Source organism: Amphiura filiformis, chromosome 7 (assembly GCF_039555335.1).
Source record: "Amphiura filiformis chromosome 7, Afil_fr2py, whole genome shotgun sequence".
Classification (NCBI taxonomy): Eukaryota; Metazoa; Echinodermata; class Ophiuroidea; order Amphilepidida; family Amphiuridae; genus Amphiura; species Amphiura filiformis.
In genome coordinates, this window is record NC_092634.1 from 57,958,534 (window position 1) to 57,981,321 (window position 22,788).

The 22,788-nt window shown below is 35.3% G+C and overlaps 1 protein-coding gene across 2 annotated transcripts in view; it reads left to right on the top strand.

The window, feature by feature from the left end:
• Positions 1-567: 567 nt before the first annotated feature.
• LOC140157393 (PR domain zinc finger protein 1-like) overlaps positions 568-22,788 on the top strand; it is a 40,753-nt gene continuing 18,532 nt past the window's right edge. Inside the window, exon 1 of one of the 2 annotated variants that reach the window (XM_072180573.1) lies at positions 568-1,234. In XM_072180573.1, the coding sequence (XP_072036674.1) occupies positions 863-1,234 (372 nt within the window). In that variant the 5' untranslated portion in view covers positions 568-862. Of the gene's footprint in view, positions 1,235-17,499; positions 17,702-22,788 lie in introns of those variants that run through there. The other variant, XM_072180575.1, reaches the window with a different exon arrangement.

Here is a 22,788-nt window from a genome sequence, read left to right on the forward strand (position 1 = left end):
TAAATAAATAAATAAATAAATAAATAAATAAATAAATAAATAAATAAATAAATAAATAAATAAATAAATAAATAAATAAATAAATAAATAAATAACAATTTAACTACTAGTAAGTTAATAATTATAAAGTATACTAAGTAAGTATATTTAATGAAATAAGTATAAACCTAATATAACATACACCAAACTGAACTACAACAATTGATTTTTTTAATGACCAGATCTCTGCTTGTTTTTATATTTTGGTAATCCGCTAAAAATATGAAAAATTTACAAATATTTTGACCAACTTTATAGTTTGAAAACTTATTAGTCATGTATTTTCCTCAAAATAAATAAAATAGGAACCATTGTGGGGTTGCGGTGTCCCTATTTGAAAGTCAAGTGGTTTACCCGTCAGAGGGTAACTTGGGGTCACACGACGCCACCTCTAAAAAAATCGTCATGAAAATATGACGTCATATTGAACTTGGCTGTGGTAGGTTTAGTCTAGCAGTGAACAACTTTTCCTCTTTCGCGGTAACTGGTTGATACGATCTATAGATGCCTGGAAACGGAACAATTAATGCAAAGCATTTACACAACATAAGAGGTGAAGTTAAGAGAGAAAGAAATTCATTGCCAAATTCACTCTAAGTGGATGTGTCAAGCCAAAAATGGTCGGCCATGCCGATAGCAATGTCACGCCCAAAGAGCTTCTAAAGTACAGCGGTTGCCAAGAGCTGTTTTGACGCCGATGCTTTAATAAAAGAAGGTGTTAGCGGTGTTAAGGTTACAAATTTGAACCTGATACATTTTAAAGACGAATTAGTGGGCATAAAAGAAGCTGATCTACACCAGTGAGTAGTTACTTTAAATCAAGATGTTGACTTATGGAATACTAGAACAATTGCACGGCTTGAAAGTGGCAAACTTAAATGAAGGACCAGTCGTTTGTATCGTTGATAAAAGATCATCAGTTATGAGATCCGCTGATGTGTGCACAGTGCAGATACCCTACCATCGAAAGATCCATGAAGATTCAAACCAAGATTTAACTGATAGTGGTCGATTACCGGGTGAAGTTAACGGGATGGTGAAAGGAGATTGCAGTCCGCCGTTGATGATCAGGACTAAAGAGAGGAGAAAGGCACTTTGGAGGAAAACGGTGACAAAGACGGAATATGAGAGAGAAAGTAAGGGACATCAGTCTGAGCCTGAAGATGTGAGATTGGAAGGACTTCATTGTCGGAGGGTAAGAAATTTCATTCATCAACATTATCTTCTCATCATGTGTTGCGTGTATCACTTAGACCAAATTAGCTCAAATTTGCCAATATTTGTTTGTTTATATCTGGGTTTTTTGTTGTTTTTTGTTTTTAGAATCAGTGCATTATGTTTTCATGTTATGTCCTTCAAACAAATGTGCAAAGTGTGTAATCAAATTGATCAAGGAATCATCATCTTTCAATCAAACACGCGTGAAGCTTTTTAAAAAGTTGCTTAAAATTCCATGCTTAAACAACACAGGCTTAAAACTTGTTTTGTTGTTTAAGCAGGGTACCTAAACAACCCTGGTTGTTTAGAAGTTTTAAACATCGTTTTTGCAGTGTACCTATATACACTGCAAAATAGTTTACTCAACACTTAAGGGAAGGGGTATGAACGTTTGACAGTATTTATTGTGGGACATTAGAGCACATCAGACATATCGAATTGCATTCTGAATACGAAGAATGTCCTTCTGATATCAAATAATTTTGATTTTTTGAAATTCGCAATGTAATACACATTTTATGGCAAATCATTAAAATTGATATTTTTGATATTTAACAGTACTTGAAGTAAACTTTATAAATCTGATGATTTATACTTAAAGTGTATGTAGGTGGGATGAAAAGCCGACGATCAATTGAAAATTTTGACCTTTCGTATTGAAGATATGGATTTTTTCCCAAAACACACAAAAAAATAAGTCTTTTTGGGAAAAAATTCATATCTTCAATATAAATTGTCAAAATTATCAATTGATCGTCGGCTTTTCCTCCCAGCTACATACACTTAAAGAATATATTATTAGATTTATAAAATTTATTTCGAGGACTGTTATATATCAAAAATTTGAAAAATATCAAATTTTAATAATTTGTCATAAAATTTGTATTATATCGTGAATTATATCGTGAACATTGAGCTCATATAGGTTACAACTCAACAAATGAGTAAAGAATTACTCAATGTTGAGTAATGTTTTCCTCAACTGTTGAGCTGTGACCTTTTTACTCAGTGTTGAGTGAAAAATAATTTGCAGTGTATACACAAACACTCAAACATGTTAAATAATTCATTTCAGCAAATTTGACTTCAGGTCAATAGTGAGATCTTAGTTTCCTAGGAATCAACTCAAATTCAACTAGACCGTTTAATAGTACGAAGAACGTGGTAAAATACTTGACCACAGCTCTAGGGTTTTACTTTTTTCGACTGTTGCATGGATAAATTACGAAATTGTGGGTCTACTCTATATTTTTGTCTTTTTAAAAATGTATTTCAGGCACATCTCAAAAGTGGAACCATTAGTTTTAAAAGTTGAGATTTCATGTGAAACTTTTTGCTGTATTTTTCTGGAATCGGATGAACGTAATCAAATGGGCTGTTCCAGAAAATAAGTGCACACCTCTATACAGAGGAGTAACTTTTTAATAAAAGAAATGTCTGTATTCCCAAGTTTGCTTTATGAAAACGACTGGAATTCCAGTTCCCATATAATGTCACTGGAAAAAAGCTTGAAAATGCAATTTAATGAATGAAAAATCACGGAATTGTCCAAATGAGCCTCTCAAACTGAGGATTTCCGATTTTGAACTAGTTTTCTGCTGGATTTTTTGGCCTCTGGACACTTTAAACGTTTGGATTTCCAACAATCATGTTTGGACAAAAAGTCCAGAAGTCCGAACTCCTCTGCATGTGCATCTATTTTGTGGAATAACCCAATGTGTTTGTCAAGTTGAAGACCTAACACAATGTATCATATCGTTTTAAAAAATAAAGCCCACCAGCTATATAGGAGGCTTATTATAGGTATAGTCGCTATATAATCGTGATAACAAATTATTAAAAAGCATTGCCGAACACCAAAAACTTCCCCCACTCCCAACACCTGGGAGAGAAAGTAAGCCTACAGTTCAGATTAAAGTGCCATACCTTATAAAGTCATTATTATTTAACATTTGGAGGTTTTCTCAAAACTTATATCGTGTCTGTTTTTGTTTGTTTTTTGTTTTAACTGGATATATACTTGCGTCTTTTGGATTCGGAGAAAACTATGCTCGGCCGGCCATTATAAAACCTAAATTCGAGTGAAAGTTGACAGGAAAATTATCAAGGAAATGATCTAAAAGATAGGATCTAGTCCTACACATAATATGCCTATAAGCCTACCGTGTACGTATTGACATCATGTAATTCATCAAAAATGGAATACGTACAACTTTCACGGGAAGTTTGATCATTTTCAATATTCTTGCAATAGGTCTAGAAACAGAATATAAGGGCACGCACCTTAGCTTTTGGTGCCAACATATGCAAACTGTCCAAAAGTTAATAGATTATAGGCATTTAGAAGATTATCTGAGGTTGTGGCGGATGTTGAGTGTACGTGGATGCATATCTATTCGCTACTTGCACGGTTCCGCCATTATGCACTATGTGCGGGAGAGCCTCGAACTGGCAGCATACATGAATGGGAATTGAACTAGTCATAACGTTCTGTGTAAGGTTACATAATTCTTCCTTTCATGTATGCTGCCAGTTCGAGGCTCTCCCCGCACATAGTGCATAATGGCGGAACCGTGCAAGTAGCGAATAGTATAAGAAAGTGCATTGAAGAGTGGAAGCTTATATTGGACCATGCATACACCCATATTTTAAAATCATATTCCGAGATAGGCATATGATCATTGACGTGTTTATTATGAGAGCCGGTGGTACTTTGGCGTATGAAAATCAGGAGGAAAATCTGTCCGGTCAGAAATTGCCCCGGAACTCCCTATAAAACACTAATCATGTCGGGAATGTACCGTGCACACAGAGTATCGGTAGTCGGTACCACCATCCCAGCCAGCTTGCGCTCCTTCGTCACAGTGACGAAGATGCATAGCTGGGAACGAGCCCGGGAACGAGACTATTCACTGTCTTAAACGATATGCTTAAAACTCGGCCTATACGGTATTTACTTTCACGATTTTACCCCGGCAGGAGTGTACCGTATCTTAAACCAAAAGTAATCATTGAGGTAAATAAGTGCATACAAGGCTATAAGAATAACGATCGGGCCACTATAAGTAAGATATGTGTTAACCGTTGTCCTGTAACATGTTTTGAACATGTGGAAGTAAATCTTTTCTTTTTATAATTTAATATTTTATGGATAAATAAAAGACTGAATTCAAAACATTATTCCAAATTAATTCAAAGTGAACTCAAGAACAGAAATATAATAGGTATGGGAGCAATCTTAGCTTCAATGAAATTCACTTTTACGGTCATGCAACTTGCTATTTACTTGGTGCACTTTTGATTGACTTGTTCAAAATACCAATTGTGAAGCGTGCCACCAGCATCATGTTTAATCTTTATGCATTAACACACACTCCATGCATATACAAATTGTTATGGTGAAAAGAAAACTAGAATCATGAAAAGTGTGACAGATGTTAACAATGTAAATGTCTTTTGTTTTAGAGGAATTTGATCGTTATAAGAGGTCGACTTCTGATATCGACCATGATGGGTTTCTTCAGGTCATTGTACCCGGGTACCCCGTCAGTCCGAACCACCGCTTGTCCGAATTTTAAGCTTACCTAACGCTAACCCCCACCCCAAACCTAAACCTAATCCTAAACCTAATCCTAAAAATTCGGACTTGCGGTGGTTCGGACTGACTGATTTTGTCCATCATATTTTATATGTTTTTTCTTAGCTTTGTTCTCGTATCACCTAAAGCTTTTCTCTTTACTTTGACGTTGTGCTTCACACGGTATAGAACAACGCTCATATACAAAAGAAACAAGGCTTTATGATCCGACTTCTTGAAAACCTCTTATGTGATTGCTCGTATAATTACTGTTAATTACAATAAATTAAAATAATCGTCATACTTTCATTATTAATGCGAAATTATATTGATGACAATCATATCTTACGATATTAAAAGTCACACGTGACGTGTGGTTAAAATGAATCTGACAATTTCACAAGAAAGGTCATTGAATACAATTAATTTTTCAGTTTTCAAGAAAGTCATATTTTGTGATATCTGCCGTAATTATTTCTTCTATCACGCGATTGAAGGTTATTATAATTGGTGGTAACGGTCTCGTATACCGAATTATCAACTATATCTAATATTATCTTTTTACATCTTTTGATTCAATTTGAAGCGGAAGTAAATATTAATTATCACTCTTTCTTTCTTTCTTTCTTTCTTTCTTTCTTTCTTTCTTTCTTTATTTCTTTCTTTCTTTCTTTCTTTCTTTCTTTCTTTTTTTTCTTTTTCTTTTTTTCTTTCTTTCTTTCTTTCTTTCTTTCTTTCTTTCTTTCTTTCTTTCTTTCTTTTTTTTTCTTTCTTTCTTTCTTTCTTTCTTTCTTTCTCTCTTTCGTAAATATATAACTTATCAAAAAGATCATTTTAGTTTTACCATTCATAGCGGTACATCGGTAAATGTACCAAGAAAAAATAAACACATTTGAACTTTGTATACGTAAGTTCTTAAACGAATATCGCAAGATGAAACTAAACCTTGATTTATCATGTCAAACATTGTCCTGTTGAAACATGTGTGAAACAAATTGAGAAGTTCACTGAAAATGATCAAACTTGAATTCAACCTATATCTACCATCATGCACCAGTTACAACATACAATTAGATATTAATTCTAATAATAAAGACCCATAACTATAAAGACCAATCAAGGTTTAAATGAAAGTGGTCTGAATTCACTCAAACAATGAAAGTGTAACTGCGGAACGCTCAATTAAATTTACTTTCTTCAATAGCGCGCAAAAGCTAACTTAACCAAACATGTTACTAAAGGTGAGGTTGAGGTGGGGGTGGCTTTGTCCTAACCACTGTCACCTCATACCCGCAAACCTCAGGTGAAGGTCGTGTCATCTTTTAATATAAATGTTGATATCAAAATGTAGCGATAGATTTGTTGATTTACCTTTTATGTATGTGTTTGTTTTGTGGTGTGAGGTGCTTTCGGCCCCCGGTGATGTCATAAAGGGTAACTTATTCTTGGTGCTCGGGTTATACGTCGTCTTGATATGATACATAGCCTATGTGCATTTGGGTCTTCAGTCATTTTTTATAATACATTGTATGCCTATATATTTTGACATTACATCCACATCAACGAAAACCATTATCTGCCTTATCTGCCTAATTTTACAATCACGCACGGGATTGTCCCAGCTCTCGCATATTCTTCATTATTTTAAAACCTACCTAAATATAAAAGAGTGAATTCCACTCTTTCAAGGAGTTGAATGAAGGACAACCCGTTTTTGAGTGGAAAACACTCTAAAATTTAAAAAAAAACCACTATCTTTAGGCAATATTCACTCTTTTGAGAGTATACGGTAGACTATACTTTTCATACTGCAGTTACTGTCCGTTTTCCTATACACAATACACAGTGCTCATGTGCTCTTACCATTGACGCGTATATACCTCTACAAATAGCGTATGTTAGAAGTATGGGTAAGTCCCGGGTAAGTGCCTAGTTAACGTCGCTGTGTGAAAAATAACTAAAAGTACTCTTCTAAAATTCTAGAAAATATAGTTTTGTAACATGTCCTAAATTTTTAGCTAATTTAGATGTTTGGAAATATTCGTACTTTGGTGTTTTAGTGTATGTTATAGGTAATAGTACATTGCCTAGTTAACGTCGCCGGTGTGAAAAATAACCGGCCAATATTAAAAGTACTCTTCTGAAATTCTAGAAAATATAGTTTTGTAACATGTCCTAAATTTTTAGCTAATTTAGGTTTTTGGAAATAGTCGTACTTTTGTGTTTTAGGAAGCATTGCACAGTAAAGCAGAAACATATGTTGTGTGGATTTAACCAGAGAAGATATGATCATCAGTTGAGCTGTTTTCAATGAGTGTTATCTTGGTTTAATAGCTTTTAATGGGGTTTAAGTCCTGCAAAGGTCGAATTGAATTCTACTGTAGACATGACTGCATCATGTTCATTTGTAAAATGCATGAGACTTGTTATAAAATTATCAATTTGTCATAATTATATTGCGAACAACTGAAAAATCCTGAGAAAGTTAAACCGTGACTGCCTGACTGACCAACGAAACAGGTATGGTAAATCGCCCTCTTTTCAAAGTATTGCATGTAGAATCAACAAAAGATTTGTCAGCTTTATTATAGCTACCCCCGACTGCATATCGGGACAGATGCATTACCAGCATTTTCACAAACGTACGCCCTCCATATTATAAAACAGAAACTAAATGGAAAGTTGCAACTTTAGCATTTACCGAAGAATTATAAATATTGACAATACTTCATGATACTGTATTTCAATGTTTGTATCGTGTAAAACTGCTAGTATTATGCGTTCAATTGACTTATGCATGTTTTAAATTATTTTATTGAGAACTGATTTTACTGTTATATGAAATGTCATGAAAGAAACATGTTTGTTTTCACTACTCAGTACAGCACTGAACTTTTTTACCTGTTTAAAGCGTCCTTTATATAGTTTGGTCAAAGCGGTTTTGCTAATGTTTTGCTAAAACAAGATGTCAAGAAAAACAGGAAGAACTAAAGAGAGGAAAGCACAATCTAAGGGACCGTTCACAAACACTTGATGCAAAAAAAAAGTCATCGCGAAAATTTGTCGGGGCCCAACTTTTCGACATCTCAAAAATTTCAGGGCCCCCATTTAGACATGAAAATTATGGGTCAACCCCATAGAAAAGCATATAAACTCAATTTGTGGTCATTTTTTCAGCCCCCCCCTTAAGAGGGTCAAAAAAATTAAGGCCCCCCTTTTTTGCATCAGCCCCCTAACAAGTGTTTGTAAACGGTCCCTAATGTATATAAGTCTTGTGAAGCCGGTTTGAGACTCTACCACTTTCCACAAAACGACGTCTCTATGTATAACATCTCCAAATTAAAGACAAGGTCCTGCATGTCCAACCAAGACACGTCTAATGTAAAACTGTTCAAATGAAGCCATCCAGTTTTGAGACATGTCCGCAGTATAGTTTTTTTTATTTTAGATATGACTTATTGAGGGACTATAACTTGAAAATTCTACCAATGCATGATGCAAGACAATGCTATAAGCTTACGGGGCATATAATAAGAAGTCCCAATTTCTTATTTCTCGACCCAAGGACTGAGAGCAGAATTGTACAATTGATTTGTTGGGAGTGGCCTTTCCTTTCCTTGTTCTTTTTTCTCAATCCTGTTTTTTGTTCTCTTCAATACCTGTATTTGCCAGCATGCGATAACTTAAGCATTTTGCTTGAGCCTGGTCCCATCAGGACCCAAGCGTGCATGTGTCCACCCGGTACCCAGACCGACCGGTTAACAAAGAAACAACTGTAGGCCTACAGTGAAGAATTGCCACAAGAGTATCTTTTAGAAAAAGGGTTCTCGGTTCTCGGTTGTCCTGTATGCCCGCAAGAGAATAAAATGAATCCCCATATGGTTCTTCCTAGCTATACCTAGATCTAAAATGGTTCTTTTTGGCCTTTCCACAACCCGTTTTGGTTCCTTGTAGAACCATTTAAGGTTCCACATACATGACATCTCAAATACCTTTAAAAACCCTTTATAGCTCATATTGGTAACAACACTGATCTAGAACATAGATTGACCACAAAAAATTCCTTTTTAACCTAAGATTAACCAAAAAAAACCACCCAACATCAGCTTCAACATCAGCTTTAAAAAGTAAGTGATTTTTTTCTGGGTTATTAACTCTAGTTAACTGTTATCCGTAGGCATATCTATGATAAACACGTTTAAGTTCAGGGGCAGAAAAGGTAAAAAATTACACTATAGTAGGCTATTCTTAACAAACAATAATAAATATAACATATATTTCACACGTATACACGAAAACAGTTCTTTTTACTTTTCTTTCTCTCATTCTAACCATTTACAAGAAATTTCACCACTGGTAATTCCTCTAGCATGTTAGTATACGGATCTTGCCTTGTTTAATTAACTTATTGATGATAATTAAATCAAAACTTGTAAAACAAAAGATGATGTTTTCTGAACCTCCGCACAGCCACACTCACGTGCTTTTATAAAACATCTCAATGTCATTCATGTTTTTACACCTTAAACGGACTTCCTTGTTTTCTTAAACTTTTCATCTAAAACTTTTTCATTTCTGTTATTCCAGGCGCTCTTTTTCCTCCTCCCTCGATGTCTTTGTTGCTAAGCAAAACATCTAATTGTTAACATCCATTGTTTTTGAACAGCGTTAAAATGCCATGGTCCAGTGGATTCGACCCCTTATAACGATCGGTGACGGGTGCATGACGATTAAGTCCGCGAGCATTTTTCTTTTTACAAAATATTCTATTTAACCGATTAAAAATATTAGGATTACGATATGATAATTTTATTCAAATATTGACTAACATGCCGACTAGAATTTGTTATGTTGTTCTTGAAATTCATGTGGACAAATGGCTGGAAGATTATTGCCAACTTTCGTATATAGTGTGAGATAATCAGTACACAGTGGCGGTACCAGGATTTTTTTTGGGGGGGGGGAGGCATGGGGGCGGGGCAAAGTGAATTTCAGGGGGTGGGGAAAAATCAACCAATTTTGCACAAAATTGCCGCAAAAAGTGGACACTTTTGTAATTTTGGGGATTTTGCCTTAAAATTGAGGAGGTGGGTTAAACTTTACTCAGCCTAGCACCCTAATCCTATTAAAAGACTGAAAGTATAATTCCGGGTATTCTTTATCCAATGATAACCCAATCCCCAATAATATAATAATAATAATAAATAATAATGAAAACTGAGATTTTTTGGGTTCCCCCCCCCCTACATGCCCGAGAAAAATCATGCACATGGGGCGAAAATGACACCCCTTATATCAAGCCATGATCTCCTTTCTCATACCATTCCTCTTGTGTGTCAGCTGTATTTGTCTCAATATTGATGAATGTATCAGTCCTCCGCCCTTCTTAATGAGTAAGTTGTTGCCATGGTTCTCCTCCACATTGCCTGCTACAGATGGTTAGAATAGCTAACCTTCACAGTTTCCTTCTTATTCATCTCAAGTAGCCACAAACTTTCGTCCCCTTAGGGCCCCAAGATGATCAACACTCATATTCAAAATTGTCCTTTTGTTTTATCAGAACAAAAGACTTGCATCTTAAACAATTTTAATGTTATGGTGAAGGTTATTTTAATATACATGAAGTGTGTTCAGAAAGTTTTTCTCTGGGTCATGCCCATGGTTTGTATGGCCACAGCCAGAGCCACAGCCTGCATGTACAGAGTGGTCCAAAAATAACTTTACCCAATTTCAAAGGTTGATTTCTCAGAGTTAAAAAATGTATTTCAAGTTTTGTTGCATATCAGGAAAAAACATCTTTCTAAAAGTATTTGGTGAACAATTGACTGAAAAGGAATGTAAATTACAAATGTGGCGCCAGTTTTAAAGCAAAAATGATCAAAATCAAGGGTCTTTCGGAGCTCTATTTTGGTCAAAGTACCCCCCCCCCCCCTGCATTAACACAGCAGATAAACAGCTGCGATAAACCCGGGGATAAACCGTATACATATTGCATGATATTTAACTCTCTGCACAGTTAAAGTGCATACAGGGTGTCCCAGAATACCGGGCGAATGAATTAGGGCGTAAATCAGCGTGTAGCCCATCTTATTCTGCATCTTATACGCTAATTTTACTGGAATCGGTTGACTGATTGCGAAGAAATGAGCGATTACATAACGCATGCCTCAATTCACTTCATTCCAAGTTTGAAAGATAGATCATTCAACACAATGCGCACCTGGTTAACACTGTCAATGGGCTTCATATTTTGTTCGGTGAAATCCTTCGTTCTTTTTAAACAGGCTGTTTCTTTCAAAACATCTAATTAGGTTTTGTTCAAATTTGAAAACCTGCACGATATTGAAAATGAAACCTTTGCATGTACATTATGTAAGATGATGCTCGGTACTTGTAAATATCTTTTTTTCGTTAATGTTGATATAAATGTTTCATAAAGAATTATTGTATAAAGAATTCCAGCTGGCTTAAAAATTTCTCAAATACATCAATGTTTTTGGAATATTTCCAAGAAATTGTAATGCAAAACATTAATGTTGCATGGTATCAAATATCACACGTAAAACTGTAAGCACCTGATCATTGTCATTCTTGGCTCAAATGTTCTTTGGAAAGTTAAAATATAGCATATTTGTACAACCTAAAGAATTAAAGTCGGAAAGCTTCCAATTGCAGAAATCAAAGTTTTCTCGTACAAACTGTTATTTATCTTCAGTGAAAGCATGAAAACATAACGCCGTCGGATTATAAAATAGATAATGTGGACTAAATTCAATGAGATACACAAACTTTAGGAAGTGGTGAATGACTATGAAAAAGCACCTGTTGATCAAACTTGGAATGAACTTCATTAATGCCCGCATTATGTAATCTTCGCAACCAGTCAACCGAATCAAATATAATTTTCGTATGTGATGCACAATTAAATAGGCAATGCGCTACAATTTAATTTGTTTGATTCTGATATCTATTTCTCGACTTATACGTTCAATTTTATTCACTCGGTAATTTTTTCTGGGATTTTTTCTGATACCCATCGATGCAATGGATATAGTCTCCCGGATAGTTTTATCCATATCAGTTTACATAAATATCACCATGCATGGCATGGCCTTATTTTGTACTACATTTATTATTTGCTCACCCACATTATGATATAGGATTCATCATGAAATAAAATATTGAAAAGACATGTTGGGAGAAGGTTGCTATCGCGTTATTTTGGGGTGATATAATAGAAATTATTAGCTAATTTGTCTTGTTCAGAGTCAGACTAACATGACTAATGATTTGAAATTTGTTGTTTTCACAATTTTTCGCCCTTTTTTCTTTAATAAATTCTTTTTGCCACCCTTCTTCTTCTGCCGCCCTTATAGCCTTTTTGTCGCCCATCACTACTTTTACCTTGGCGGGGATGGTGGTGGGGGTGCTCTCGATCGAAAGCCCCCCAATATACTCGCACGTTTCAAGGGGAGCATGGTCATTTGTGTTAAGTGCCCCGGGATAGTAGATCATGAATAAAATTATTTATAGAATCAAGGTGAAAAGACGGATTAGAGCCAGATTCATCATTGAAATTAATATACTTATAAATTGTTAGATTCATCATTCTTATTTTCATTTTTCATATGTGATAATCATAATATATTATAATTATATTAAGGAACATTGATCTTTGATCTCCGTGATATGTTTTCAAAACAAAAAGTTTAATGATTATCTCTATAATTCCTATAGTGTTTGCACTGGGTGACAAACACATTTGCTTTTGTAAATCACGACAAACTTCACTATTCGTCGCTTTCATCTGCTATCTTGTGGTCTTACAAAGTGTCCCAGAAAAAATGCAATCATTGCGTCCTAATAAACGGGAAATTAAACTATGCTTGTCTGTCATGACCTACTGATCCCAAATCATACACCTAGCCAACATGTAATACTATAGAGTAATATCGAAAAAGCTGAAGCTGCAAATCAAATAATTATTTCAGACAAAGAAATGTTTAATGGTTAAAAGCAAAATAATGATGTCGCCCGTGTTATGAGACGATATATAGTTCCATGAGGATTTTGTTTTAGAACACACTGTACATACAAGATTTACTAAGGACTCGTTCAAATTTGATCACTATGTAAACTTGGTTTGCACGATACTCTTGGCGGGCTTGATTGAAGGAACGGCACTTGAGTTGATATATTGTTTCAATTAATTAATTGGTGCAAATATTAGAGTTCGTTATCTGATGTTTATGAAATGTATTTTCATAATTCCTTTGATGTATATATCAGCGATGTGTAAAATGTGTGATTTAAGCTTGAAAGAATGCAAACGCGCCCACTTTTTCCAATCGTAGTTTTATGAAGTTAACTATTAATTAAAAGCTTGTGTACTTTTATTTGAAACTTTCAGAGAGATGAAATCATCACATGAAAAGTAAAAAAAAAAGGTTTTTTTTGTTCAATGCATGGAGTGGACATTCCGCGGTTTCGTCAATCAAGACTATACGTATTATAACAATGATACAATCATTTTTGTGTTATCTACCTGATGATGTCTATAGTATAATAATTGAAATGATAAGTTTGAAAAGTAAAATCGGACTTTTACCTGGTGACATTTGACCTCGCTAGATATCAACCAGATAAATAGTTTATTTGATAAGAGCTGTTAGGAAAGTATAAGGCTTATAAATAAACAGGGACCATTTAGGGATCCTCCCGATACGTCAATAGATATGAAAAGTTGAGGTTATCGGGTTATCATACTTTTTTTTAACATGATCATGTTGATAAGTTTAAATATGCCGTGATATGGGACAGGTCGTTATTTCGAAGGACCGTTATTCTGAAGGGTTGTTATTCCGGAGGCTCATTATTCCCCGGGCATTATTCCAAAGGGTCATTATTCCGATTTTGCGGCTCTTTACTCCGAAGGATCATTTATACATTTTGGAGTAATGATCCTTCGAAATGACGAACCTTCGGAATAACAATCTTTCGGAATAACGTTCCTTCGGCGTAATGACTCTTCTGATAAACGACCCTTATATTGTAAATTCGGAATAATGGCGAACTTCGGAATAAAGCACCTTAAAATTGTTAATTGAAAAAATGACACCGCACGCGTCAGTGGTCTGAATCTTGTGGGATAGGTATGGTAATACAGGGTGGTCCAAAAACAACTTTACCCAATTTCAAAGTTTCATATCTCAAAATTGAAAAGTCTATTTCAAATTGTTGTTGCAATTTTTAACGACCATCTTTCTAAGAATATTTGGCGAAAAAATTAATTTAAAAGAATTAAAATTACAAATGTGGCGGCAGTTTTAAGTCAAAGGGTCAAAATTGAGTTTGTCCATGCGTAAGCCTATGGCTGCTGCGTCACAGCACATTATACGATTTTTTTCCAGGCGATTTTCAACCAGAAACCAAGAAAAACCCTTGATTTTGACTTATCGCATAGCTCCAAAAGACCCTTACTTATATGTCGGGATAGGTTATGAGGACGTTTTTTAAAACGTTTTATATTCTAAAAAAATACTTCAGCTTACAATGTTTTAGATCTTTTATATGGCAGTAGATCCTGGGGATGGGGGATATTAAATCAATGTAGATTCTAATACCGTCAATAAAAACATTGACCTATAAACCCAAATCATTTTCATTTCATCGTTAATATTGAAATGCTTGGTTATAAACAAATCATAATTGAAAAAAAAAAAATGTTGTGTTTAATAATTTGTGTGTCAAAATTTGGCACCATTTCTGCATCTCAGCTTCTGCAAATGCCAACAGTTCCTTTATTCTAAAGGTAAAATAATTGTTATTTATTAACCTTGGGTAGCTATCGCAAAATTAAACCCACAAAGAGAAAACGTTATCTTTTGAGCTTGTTTAAAAATGTCTGATTACTACTAAATCAGAGAACAAACTGATTTTCCGTGTGAATACAAGGCTTGCAAGCTCAACCTTCGCCAAAACACACAAACTTTCCAAATAGAAATGGCGGATCTCAACTTTGGACCCGCATGAAGATAAATCAGTTTGGAAATCAGTCCACTTCTACAGACTGTAACAATTGCAATTTTGCTTTTCAGAAAAAATAAATAAAAGGGGTCTGGTCAACAATATAATATGTAGTGGAATCTGCACGCTCGTAACTAATACCTTTTCTAACAGAAAAACTTTACTTGGTTTCTTTTCTCAAACGCTATATGCCCAACTTACTAAATCGTCCAGAAAACGTGTTGGGCCAAATATGTTAATTGACATTAGACGAGGTTTTCATCATTATCTAAATCAATATATTATAGAAAAATAACACTTTGATGTTGTGCAAAAGTTCATTCTACAAATCATATACTTGGAAAATTTGCTTGATTCATTGTTGTTAATGAGTTATGTAGGTTTTACAAAAGTGTTGTTGTTTCAGCCCTCTTTGCAACATAACTCAAGAACCACAGGACTTATAAAGTATATCTGTGAATTTTTCTACAAACACTCGCTATGAAATGATCAATGCAATTTTTGCCAAAGCTCACTACCATTCGAAAGATGCTGTGAACTACCAAATCGCAACAGTTTAAAATAGTTGCTAACCTTACATATTCGCGCATATCAAGTGTAAAATGAACTCTCATCGTCAAAGATCTCAGAACAAAAACTTAAAAAAAAAAAAATTTTACACATTGACATTAGTAATAAATAATATGATATTTCCTTCAATTTTGTGAATTAAAATACCACTTCAAAATATCCCATTGTTTAAAATCGCCCATCTTTTACACGAAACCAGTTATAAAAATACATTTTATCTTTAAAAACATATCCCAACATCCAATTTATACTATTTACAAATTAATGGTCTTTCAGAGCATGAGAATCTGCTCAGGGACATCTGCAGAGCTGAAAGTTAAAAAATAAAGACACCCAACCACTTTTTGTCTTTTTGTCACTTGCTATTTTCAAATTATAATTTCCTCGGTGTTTAATTAATTACCAAGGTGCCATTTTCATAGCAGGTTTAATATTCTTCCATATCCCTTTTTTGCAATACAGACAATTTCTGCACAAATGTCTTTTTGGCTTTTTTAAGAAAAACATTAAATTTAATTGCAGTTCTTATCTGCTCTTTGTTGGAGCGGTGCAGATTTTTTATTTATTTATTTATTTATTTTTGTCATTTTACATAATTTTTAACTGATATTTGTCCTTATGTCAGCTTCAATTTAAGCCATCTGAAGGGACTAAATCGTATTTTAAGGTAACTTCGATTTGGTTTATGTGTTCTTTGTGGATATGTACAGATTTTCTCCGTTTCCGCGGTCCTGAATCCTGGTTTCATTTTTTACTTCGCTTACAACAAACGGGAAAAGATATTAGAACAAAATGTTCTCATCATCTATAGATAAGGTTATCATCATGGAAAATATGAATGTGCTGCTACTTGTAGTAGCTGAGATATGAGGGTGGAGGTAGAACTTTCCGGGAGAACTTTTTGAATGACCCTCGTATGTGTCGACGTCATGATCAGGGATTTTAATACAATGTATATCGTAAGCCTAAATCTGTTTAAATGAAACAAACACATTATTTGTCATGATTTTTAAGGGTTCAGTCGGTCAGCAACAACTATAATAGTCATGATAGTTCAACAATATAAAAAAAGTTGAGAAAGTCAACATAACTTTCGGCAACTTATAAAAGACATTAACCTCTTTCACACATAATAGAATGCAATTCGCAATAAAATTTGGATTGAAAGTTATACTTGCACTAGGTACATAAATAGCTGGTGAAACCTTGTTTTATGACCCTTGTTGCTCAATTTATGGCCGTATAACGGACAGGTATGAAGATGAGACAAGGTGACAAGTTTCTTTTTTATCAGGTGAATAGATCGTCATTGTTTTGTAAAAGTATAAAGTTGATGTTTAACTGTTATGTCAACAAAACATTGGACTCCACTAGAGGTTCTATGTGAGACTGATAGCAAGTCTTTTACCTGTAGTGCAAGTAAATCGGTGTTGCTGCAACTTTTTATTGCCGAAATGTGATATTTGATGCTGAACGATACGCCCAATCAACAGGCGTACCGCGCCCGGTGTGGAAAATAAATAAAGGTAAAGCAACACTCTCCTCCTCCTTGATGGCTGCTCTTGGCTCAAGCAATCGGGACAAACTCAACTAAAACTAAATAAGCATATTTTGTGATTCCACTACAATGTCAGAATTAAGTTTATGGTAGGTTAAAATCGCAAAGATTTTTTTTTCACGCTGCGCAGGCTGCGCCGCGCATTCTTTCTGGTTTCGTCGGATGGTTATCTTCGGAATTTTGGATTAGGATACTATGGCATGCACGGGTTAGGGTTAGTGTTAGGATTATGCTTAGGGTTTTGCGAAAAAATCGGAATAACGCCCCTCTTGCCCTTGCTCAATTCGGAATAAACGCCACTTAAGTTCGAAATATTACATCAGATGGTGCATGTTTACCAATTAAAAAGCAGCCCAAATAGGCGGATAAACACTAAAATTGGCAACACCGACTAAAGTGATCAAAGTAATTAGTACACACAACAAAATTTGGACAAACAAAAGGATCTGCGATATAGACTATATGCTATTAGGAGAGTAATATCTCTTTGAGGTTATCTAGAGACCTCTTATCAGCCGTGATTTCACTCGGCCCAGGGATACCAAATAGATAACACCCCTGATCTGCTCTCTCTTGATCATTCTCGTGATTTGGGAAAGAATTCCACCATCGAAACTTTATAGAGCGAATTGAAAGTTGTGATTTGCTACCCCCGGTTGCTACCATCTTCGAATAGAAGAAGAGGATCGTTGCCGCATCTCAGACGTTTTATGGTAACTATTGGCATATAATATTATTCACGTGATGTTTATCATTTTATTTCTTGTTTTTACTTGTTTGATTGTGTATCCAAACCTTTTACGTAAGGACGTAATCGTAAATAACTGGTTTCATGCAATTCAAAATACAGGTGGAAATTACGAATTTTTATAAGAAGACCTGTGGTTTTCTTTTCCAAGTCCATACAGTTATCCAGAGAGATGTGTGGCTAAATACCCCCCCAACATTCGACGATAATAATCATCCATCCATCCAATGTTAACATGTTAAAGCAAAATACATGTTTCTGACCTGATTTCAATTCATGATTACTAATTCCCGGGATCCATTTTAGCATGAAAAACTGCACATTTTCACGCGCTTCGCTTGCATTTCTCCAATTTAATAGCATCTTCCCCATTTTGGCTTGAAAATGGTAAATTCGTTCCAAAAAAGTTATTATGTGAGCAAATGACGCTACTTTTGCTCCGCTTCCCCCTGCTTTACTTTCATGTCAATTGTCATGATTTTACGTTTTCAAATTCGAAGTGACGAAAATAATTAGGGTATTTTTCTTTCAACGTAGTTTAACAAAACGTAATTGATACACTTTATCCGAACAAAATTGTTTTGTTGCTTTTGCCTTGTTTTAACATATATTTATATACATTAATAAAAAGAACTTAATATTTATTACATATTAATATGATTATGATTGAATAAGAAATATCTCTGATACATTTTATTATTATTTATATTTTGTAGTTGTTATTTAATTAAATATTTTTTTAGTCTTATTTCAACTGTCTCGTGATTTATCAACACTTATTGTATATGGTTTGTCCCTTTGCCGGTGCGTTTTAGATATTTTAAAGCAAAAAATGCATAATGAATATCTCTTTTACTATATTAAATATTATTGTTGCCCAGAAATCTGTGCCACGTTCATCGGTAACAAACTTTGGAAAGAGAACATCAGTTAGCTATATTGAAACATATTCTTAGCTTTAACTGATTTCGTGATTTTCATAGGTTTGGTAAAACCTATTATTATAACTGCCGCCACCACAAGAAATAAGAATAGGGGTAACTGTTTTAGGGTTGGGATTAAAGGGGCATTTCGTGGTCCACAGCCTCATCCACTACTTTTCTCAAAAAAGTTGAGATTTATATACAACTAGAAACCTCTGCAGCTCTGGCTACATAATGTTTATGCACAAAAAAAATTCTTGCAGATAAATTCGTTTAGCAAAAATGTCGACAAATTTATATCAGATTCTGGTTAAGGGATCGGATAGCAACCCGGTCTGCAAAGGGAAGACTTGAACTCCGAAGAAGTGATTTAGGGAACACACACACAAAAATTGTTACACCAACTTGCAAGTAAGTTCCCTATCAAGTCGGCATGACTTTTGAATCAAAGCTACCGCAATTTATTTTATACAAAAAGTCAATATCTGAATGAAGTTTTATACTTTCCGAAAGTGAACGCAAACATTTAAAACAATCTAATCGCCCGTGTCTAAATAGACCCATAAAATGACTGTTTGATTTTAGAAGCACTTAAACCTATGCATAACTAGAGAGTCATCTAATTCGACCGGCCACTCGTAAAACTTCACCGTGGATTATAAGATGTTGATCTTTTTTTTTTCCACCATGGTGGGATAATTCTGAATTGACACTTAATTTGGGTGTACTTTGTCTTGGGTCCAATCTCTATCATGGAAAGTTTGCTATATCTTTCTAGTTATATGATTGTTTGTTCTAGATTTGGGTTTTAGCGTTTCATATTTGAAAGAACTAATGTTTAATTGCAACATTTCAAACCCACAAACCAAAACTGGGTGCTATGATGTACAAGATTGGGCTACGAGTATGCATTTTACCAAGTTAGCAATATGTAATTGCTTCATTTTGCATATGCATAGACTGGCCCCCAGTCTCGGTTCGGTTCCATCTCTGGATAATGTAACAATAAATAATTACGTAATGCCCTATGAAAAAAATGCCAACTCCCCCCCTTATTTTCTTCAATGCCAAAACCCATTCCTCTTCATCCACAAATCGACGCCACTAATTACACCCACCACAGTCAACCATGCAGCAATATAGAAATATACTCGTATTATAAGTGAACGCGAAAGTCCATTGAGCGCTGATTCCTCCCCAGTCTCGGTTCGGTTCCATCTCTGGATAATGTAACAATAAATAATTACGTAATGCCCTATGAAAAAAAAATGCCAACTCCCCCCCTTATTTTCTTCAATGCCAAAAACCCATTCCTCTTCATCCACAAATCGACGCCACTAATTACACCCACCACAGTCAACCATGCAGCAATATAGAAATATACTCGTATTATAAGTGAACGCGAAAGTCCATTGAGCGCTGATTCCTCGACTGGTCCAATCTGTTAGAGATCTCACTTCCAAATATTCGTTCAACGAAGCACGGTGATTCCGATGTCAATTACGAAAGTCCCGCCCCAGTTTCAATTCAAATATGGTAGCACAAAGCTATGCCGCGGGATGTGACGCAAGATCGGATGGGACACTTGTCAACAACTGAGAGGTATTGAGCTCAAGTGGCACGCGTCTGATAGACCCATGGTACGCGCAATAATAAAAGGCAACCACTCGACTCGGACTTAGGCCTATTGTCCATATTGCGTACATTATCGCGTGCGGTTTGCAAATGTTTGCACATTATTTAGCTAGGGAAGCCTTTTCAAATATCCCCGCGCTGCCAAGCTGCGTTGATTGGTCGGATACAATATCGTTGTTTAGTCGCTTACACAAACGTTAATGTAGTGAAAACATGGACGTGGTATATAGAAAGATTGCGTGACTCCAAATCCGAACAAGTGAACTTCCAGCAGTTTGTGGGAGCTGGAAGTCAAATTGCCTACAGACTGGGAGGGTCCGTGTATTGGGTTGATTTTTAATGCTATGTAATCTACATTACCAGTCGTTCTCCACGGACCCGAGGGAGGGTCTAGCATATGCATGACTTTCTTTATTATACTCAAAATCGGATTTTATTATACATGTTATAAGGAAGTTGTTTACGTGCATTAGGCTCCTTCACAACCGGTTTCTGTCGTGTATGTTTGCGAGTGAGCCACAAGCAGACTGGGTTGCCAGGGACTGCAGGACAAAATACCTGTTTCTGACTATAACTATTAGCAAGGTCTGGATTTGGAACCCTACCAGCTATACTGATAAATGGTTAATTGGAAATCTGAAAATAAACACTTATTTTGTAAACAGATGATACTCTGTGATTATTTATGGATGGAAACTTAGGAAATTGCTGTTAATGGAATAATTGATATATTAAACATACATTTTGTTTTGTCAACGATAAAAATCCATTCACAAATAAGGTTTTTAGGAACCATTTGACATTAAATATTTTGAACAATTGCTCTATGAAAAATGATATAAATGCACCCCTGCTGATCCAGGCTACTGATAAGCTGTCAACAAGTGACCACTAATTCAACAATTATAATGAGCAATTATCTGACCAGACAGGAACCAAGCTGGGTAGGCCTATAAGGTGCCCAGGCACTTGCACTGTTAACTAGGGTTAGTTTATACCATCACTAATTGATGTTGGGAGTGACACTAGTGGGGGGGGGGTTAAATACCAGTAATTGGGGTAGATAGTTGCTTTGGTTTTATACATTTTGGTAGAGCAACTGGGCAGTTAGTAGTAACAATTATAATCAACACATTCAGAAAATAAAGATTGAATTGAGCCAGGGAACCCCTGGGATTGATTGATTTTTGATTATAATTGTTAAAGGTCATCTGAGCCTGAGGTGGAATAAGTATATATTGTTGGATTGTCAGAATGTTCAAAGTCATGTCATAAAACGTAAAATATGTAATCACAAAGTCGTCTGAATATAGATTGTTGGATTGATGCGAAACTCGGTGGATGTGATTTCCATTGATCCCTTTGTTTGTACAAGTATAAATTAAGTATAAATTAAATGTAGACCTATTTAAGTTTTTTAACACACATTTTTCAATTTAGCTTATAGTATGTCTTTGGTGGTATTCGTGGTAACAACATTTCCAACCCGGTTAGTTGTGCATGTGCTACACACACAAAATTACTAGCATTCCAAGTACTTGTCAATGTAAAATTATGAAACATGAATTTCATCCATGGTGTTGTCTTTTTAAAGACATTTCTTGTTTGGTTTCCGCCGGAGGAATAGCCCCCCTCCCCCCGGGTATGTTCCCCCGGAATTTTGAGGTGGTGGATCTTTGGGAGCTGACGGCGTACCGCTAAAGGGGGGGTATTTCGGAGCTGCGAACAAGTAAAATCAAGGGTCTTTCTTGACTTTCTAGTTGAAAATCGCCTGGGGAAAAAAAACCCAGAAATATGAGGAATGGGCAATTTTGGGGTCTTTTAGAGCTGAAATTATCCAATTCAAGGGTCTTTCGGAGCTCATTTTTGTCAAATATAAGGGTCTTTCGGAGCTGCGAAATCCAAAAGGGTTTTTTTCCGGAGGAACATACCCGTATGGTCATTTGAGACAGGGGAATGAGTCGGATGTCGCTATTAAATATTGTTTTTGAGATATTGGCAAAAACAGTGTTGACACTTTTATGAATTTTGATGATTTTTAGTTTTACGATCGTGCAGATGAGCAAATCACTGAATGGACCTTTGATACACGGCTTTCGAACCACTTGCAGGCTAATATACTAATACTTAATAGCACATCTATACTTTTCTGACTTTCTGATTAGCAAATAACTGAATATGCCTTTAAACATGTTAAAGGAGGATTTCGTGATCCTAGCATCGTCTGTATGTGATATTTTTCAGTAGATATCCACGAAAAAAGCTTATTCCCAAAATTTCAGTTGATTCCGATTTTGCGTTTGTGAGTTATGCATGATAATGTGTTTTACACTGCTCCATATAACTTATAAGCCACTGTTGTAATTTCGTTCTGGTACATTGTATACCAGAACGAAATTCAAATTTGGCGATATTTTTGCTAAACGAATTAATCTGCAAGAAATACTGTACCGGTACATAAACATTATGTAGCCAGAGGTATCCAGTGGTATAA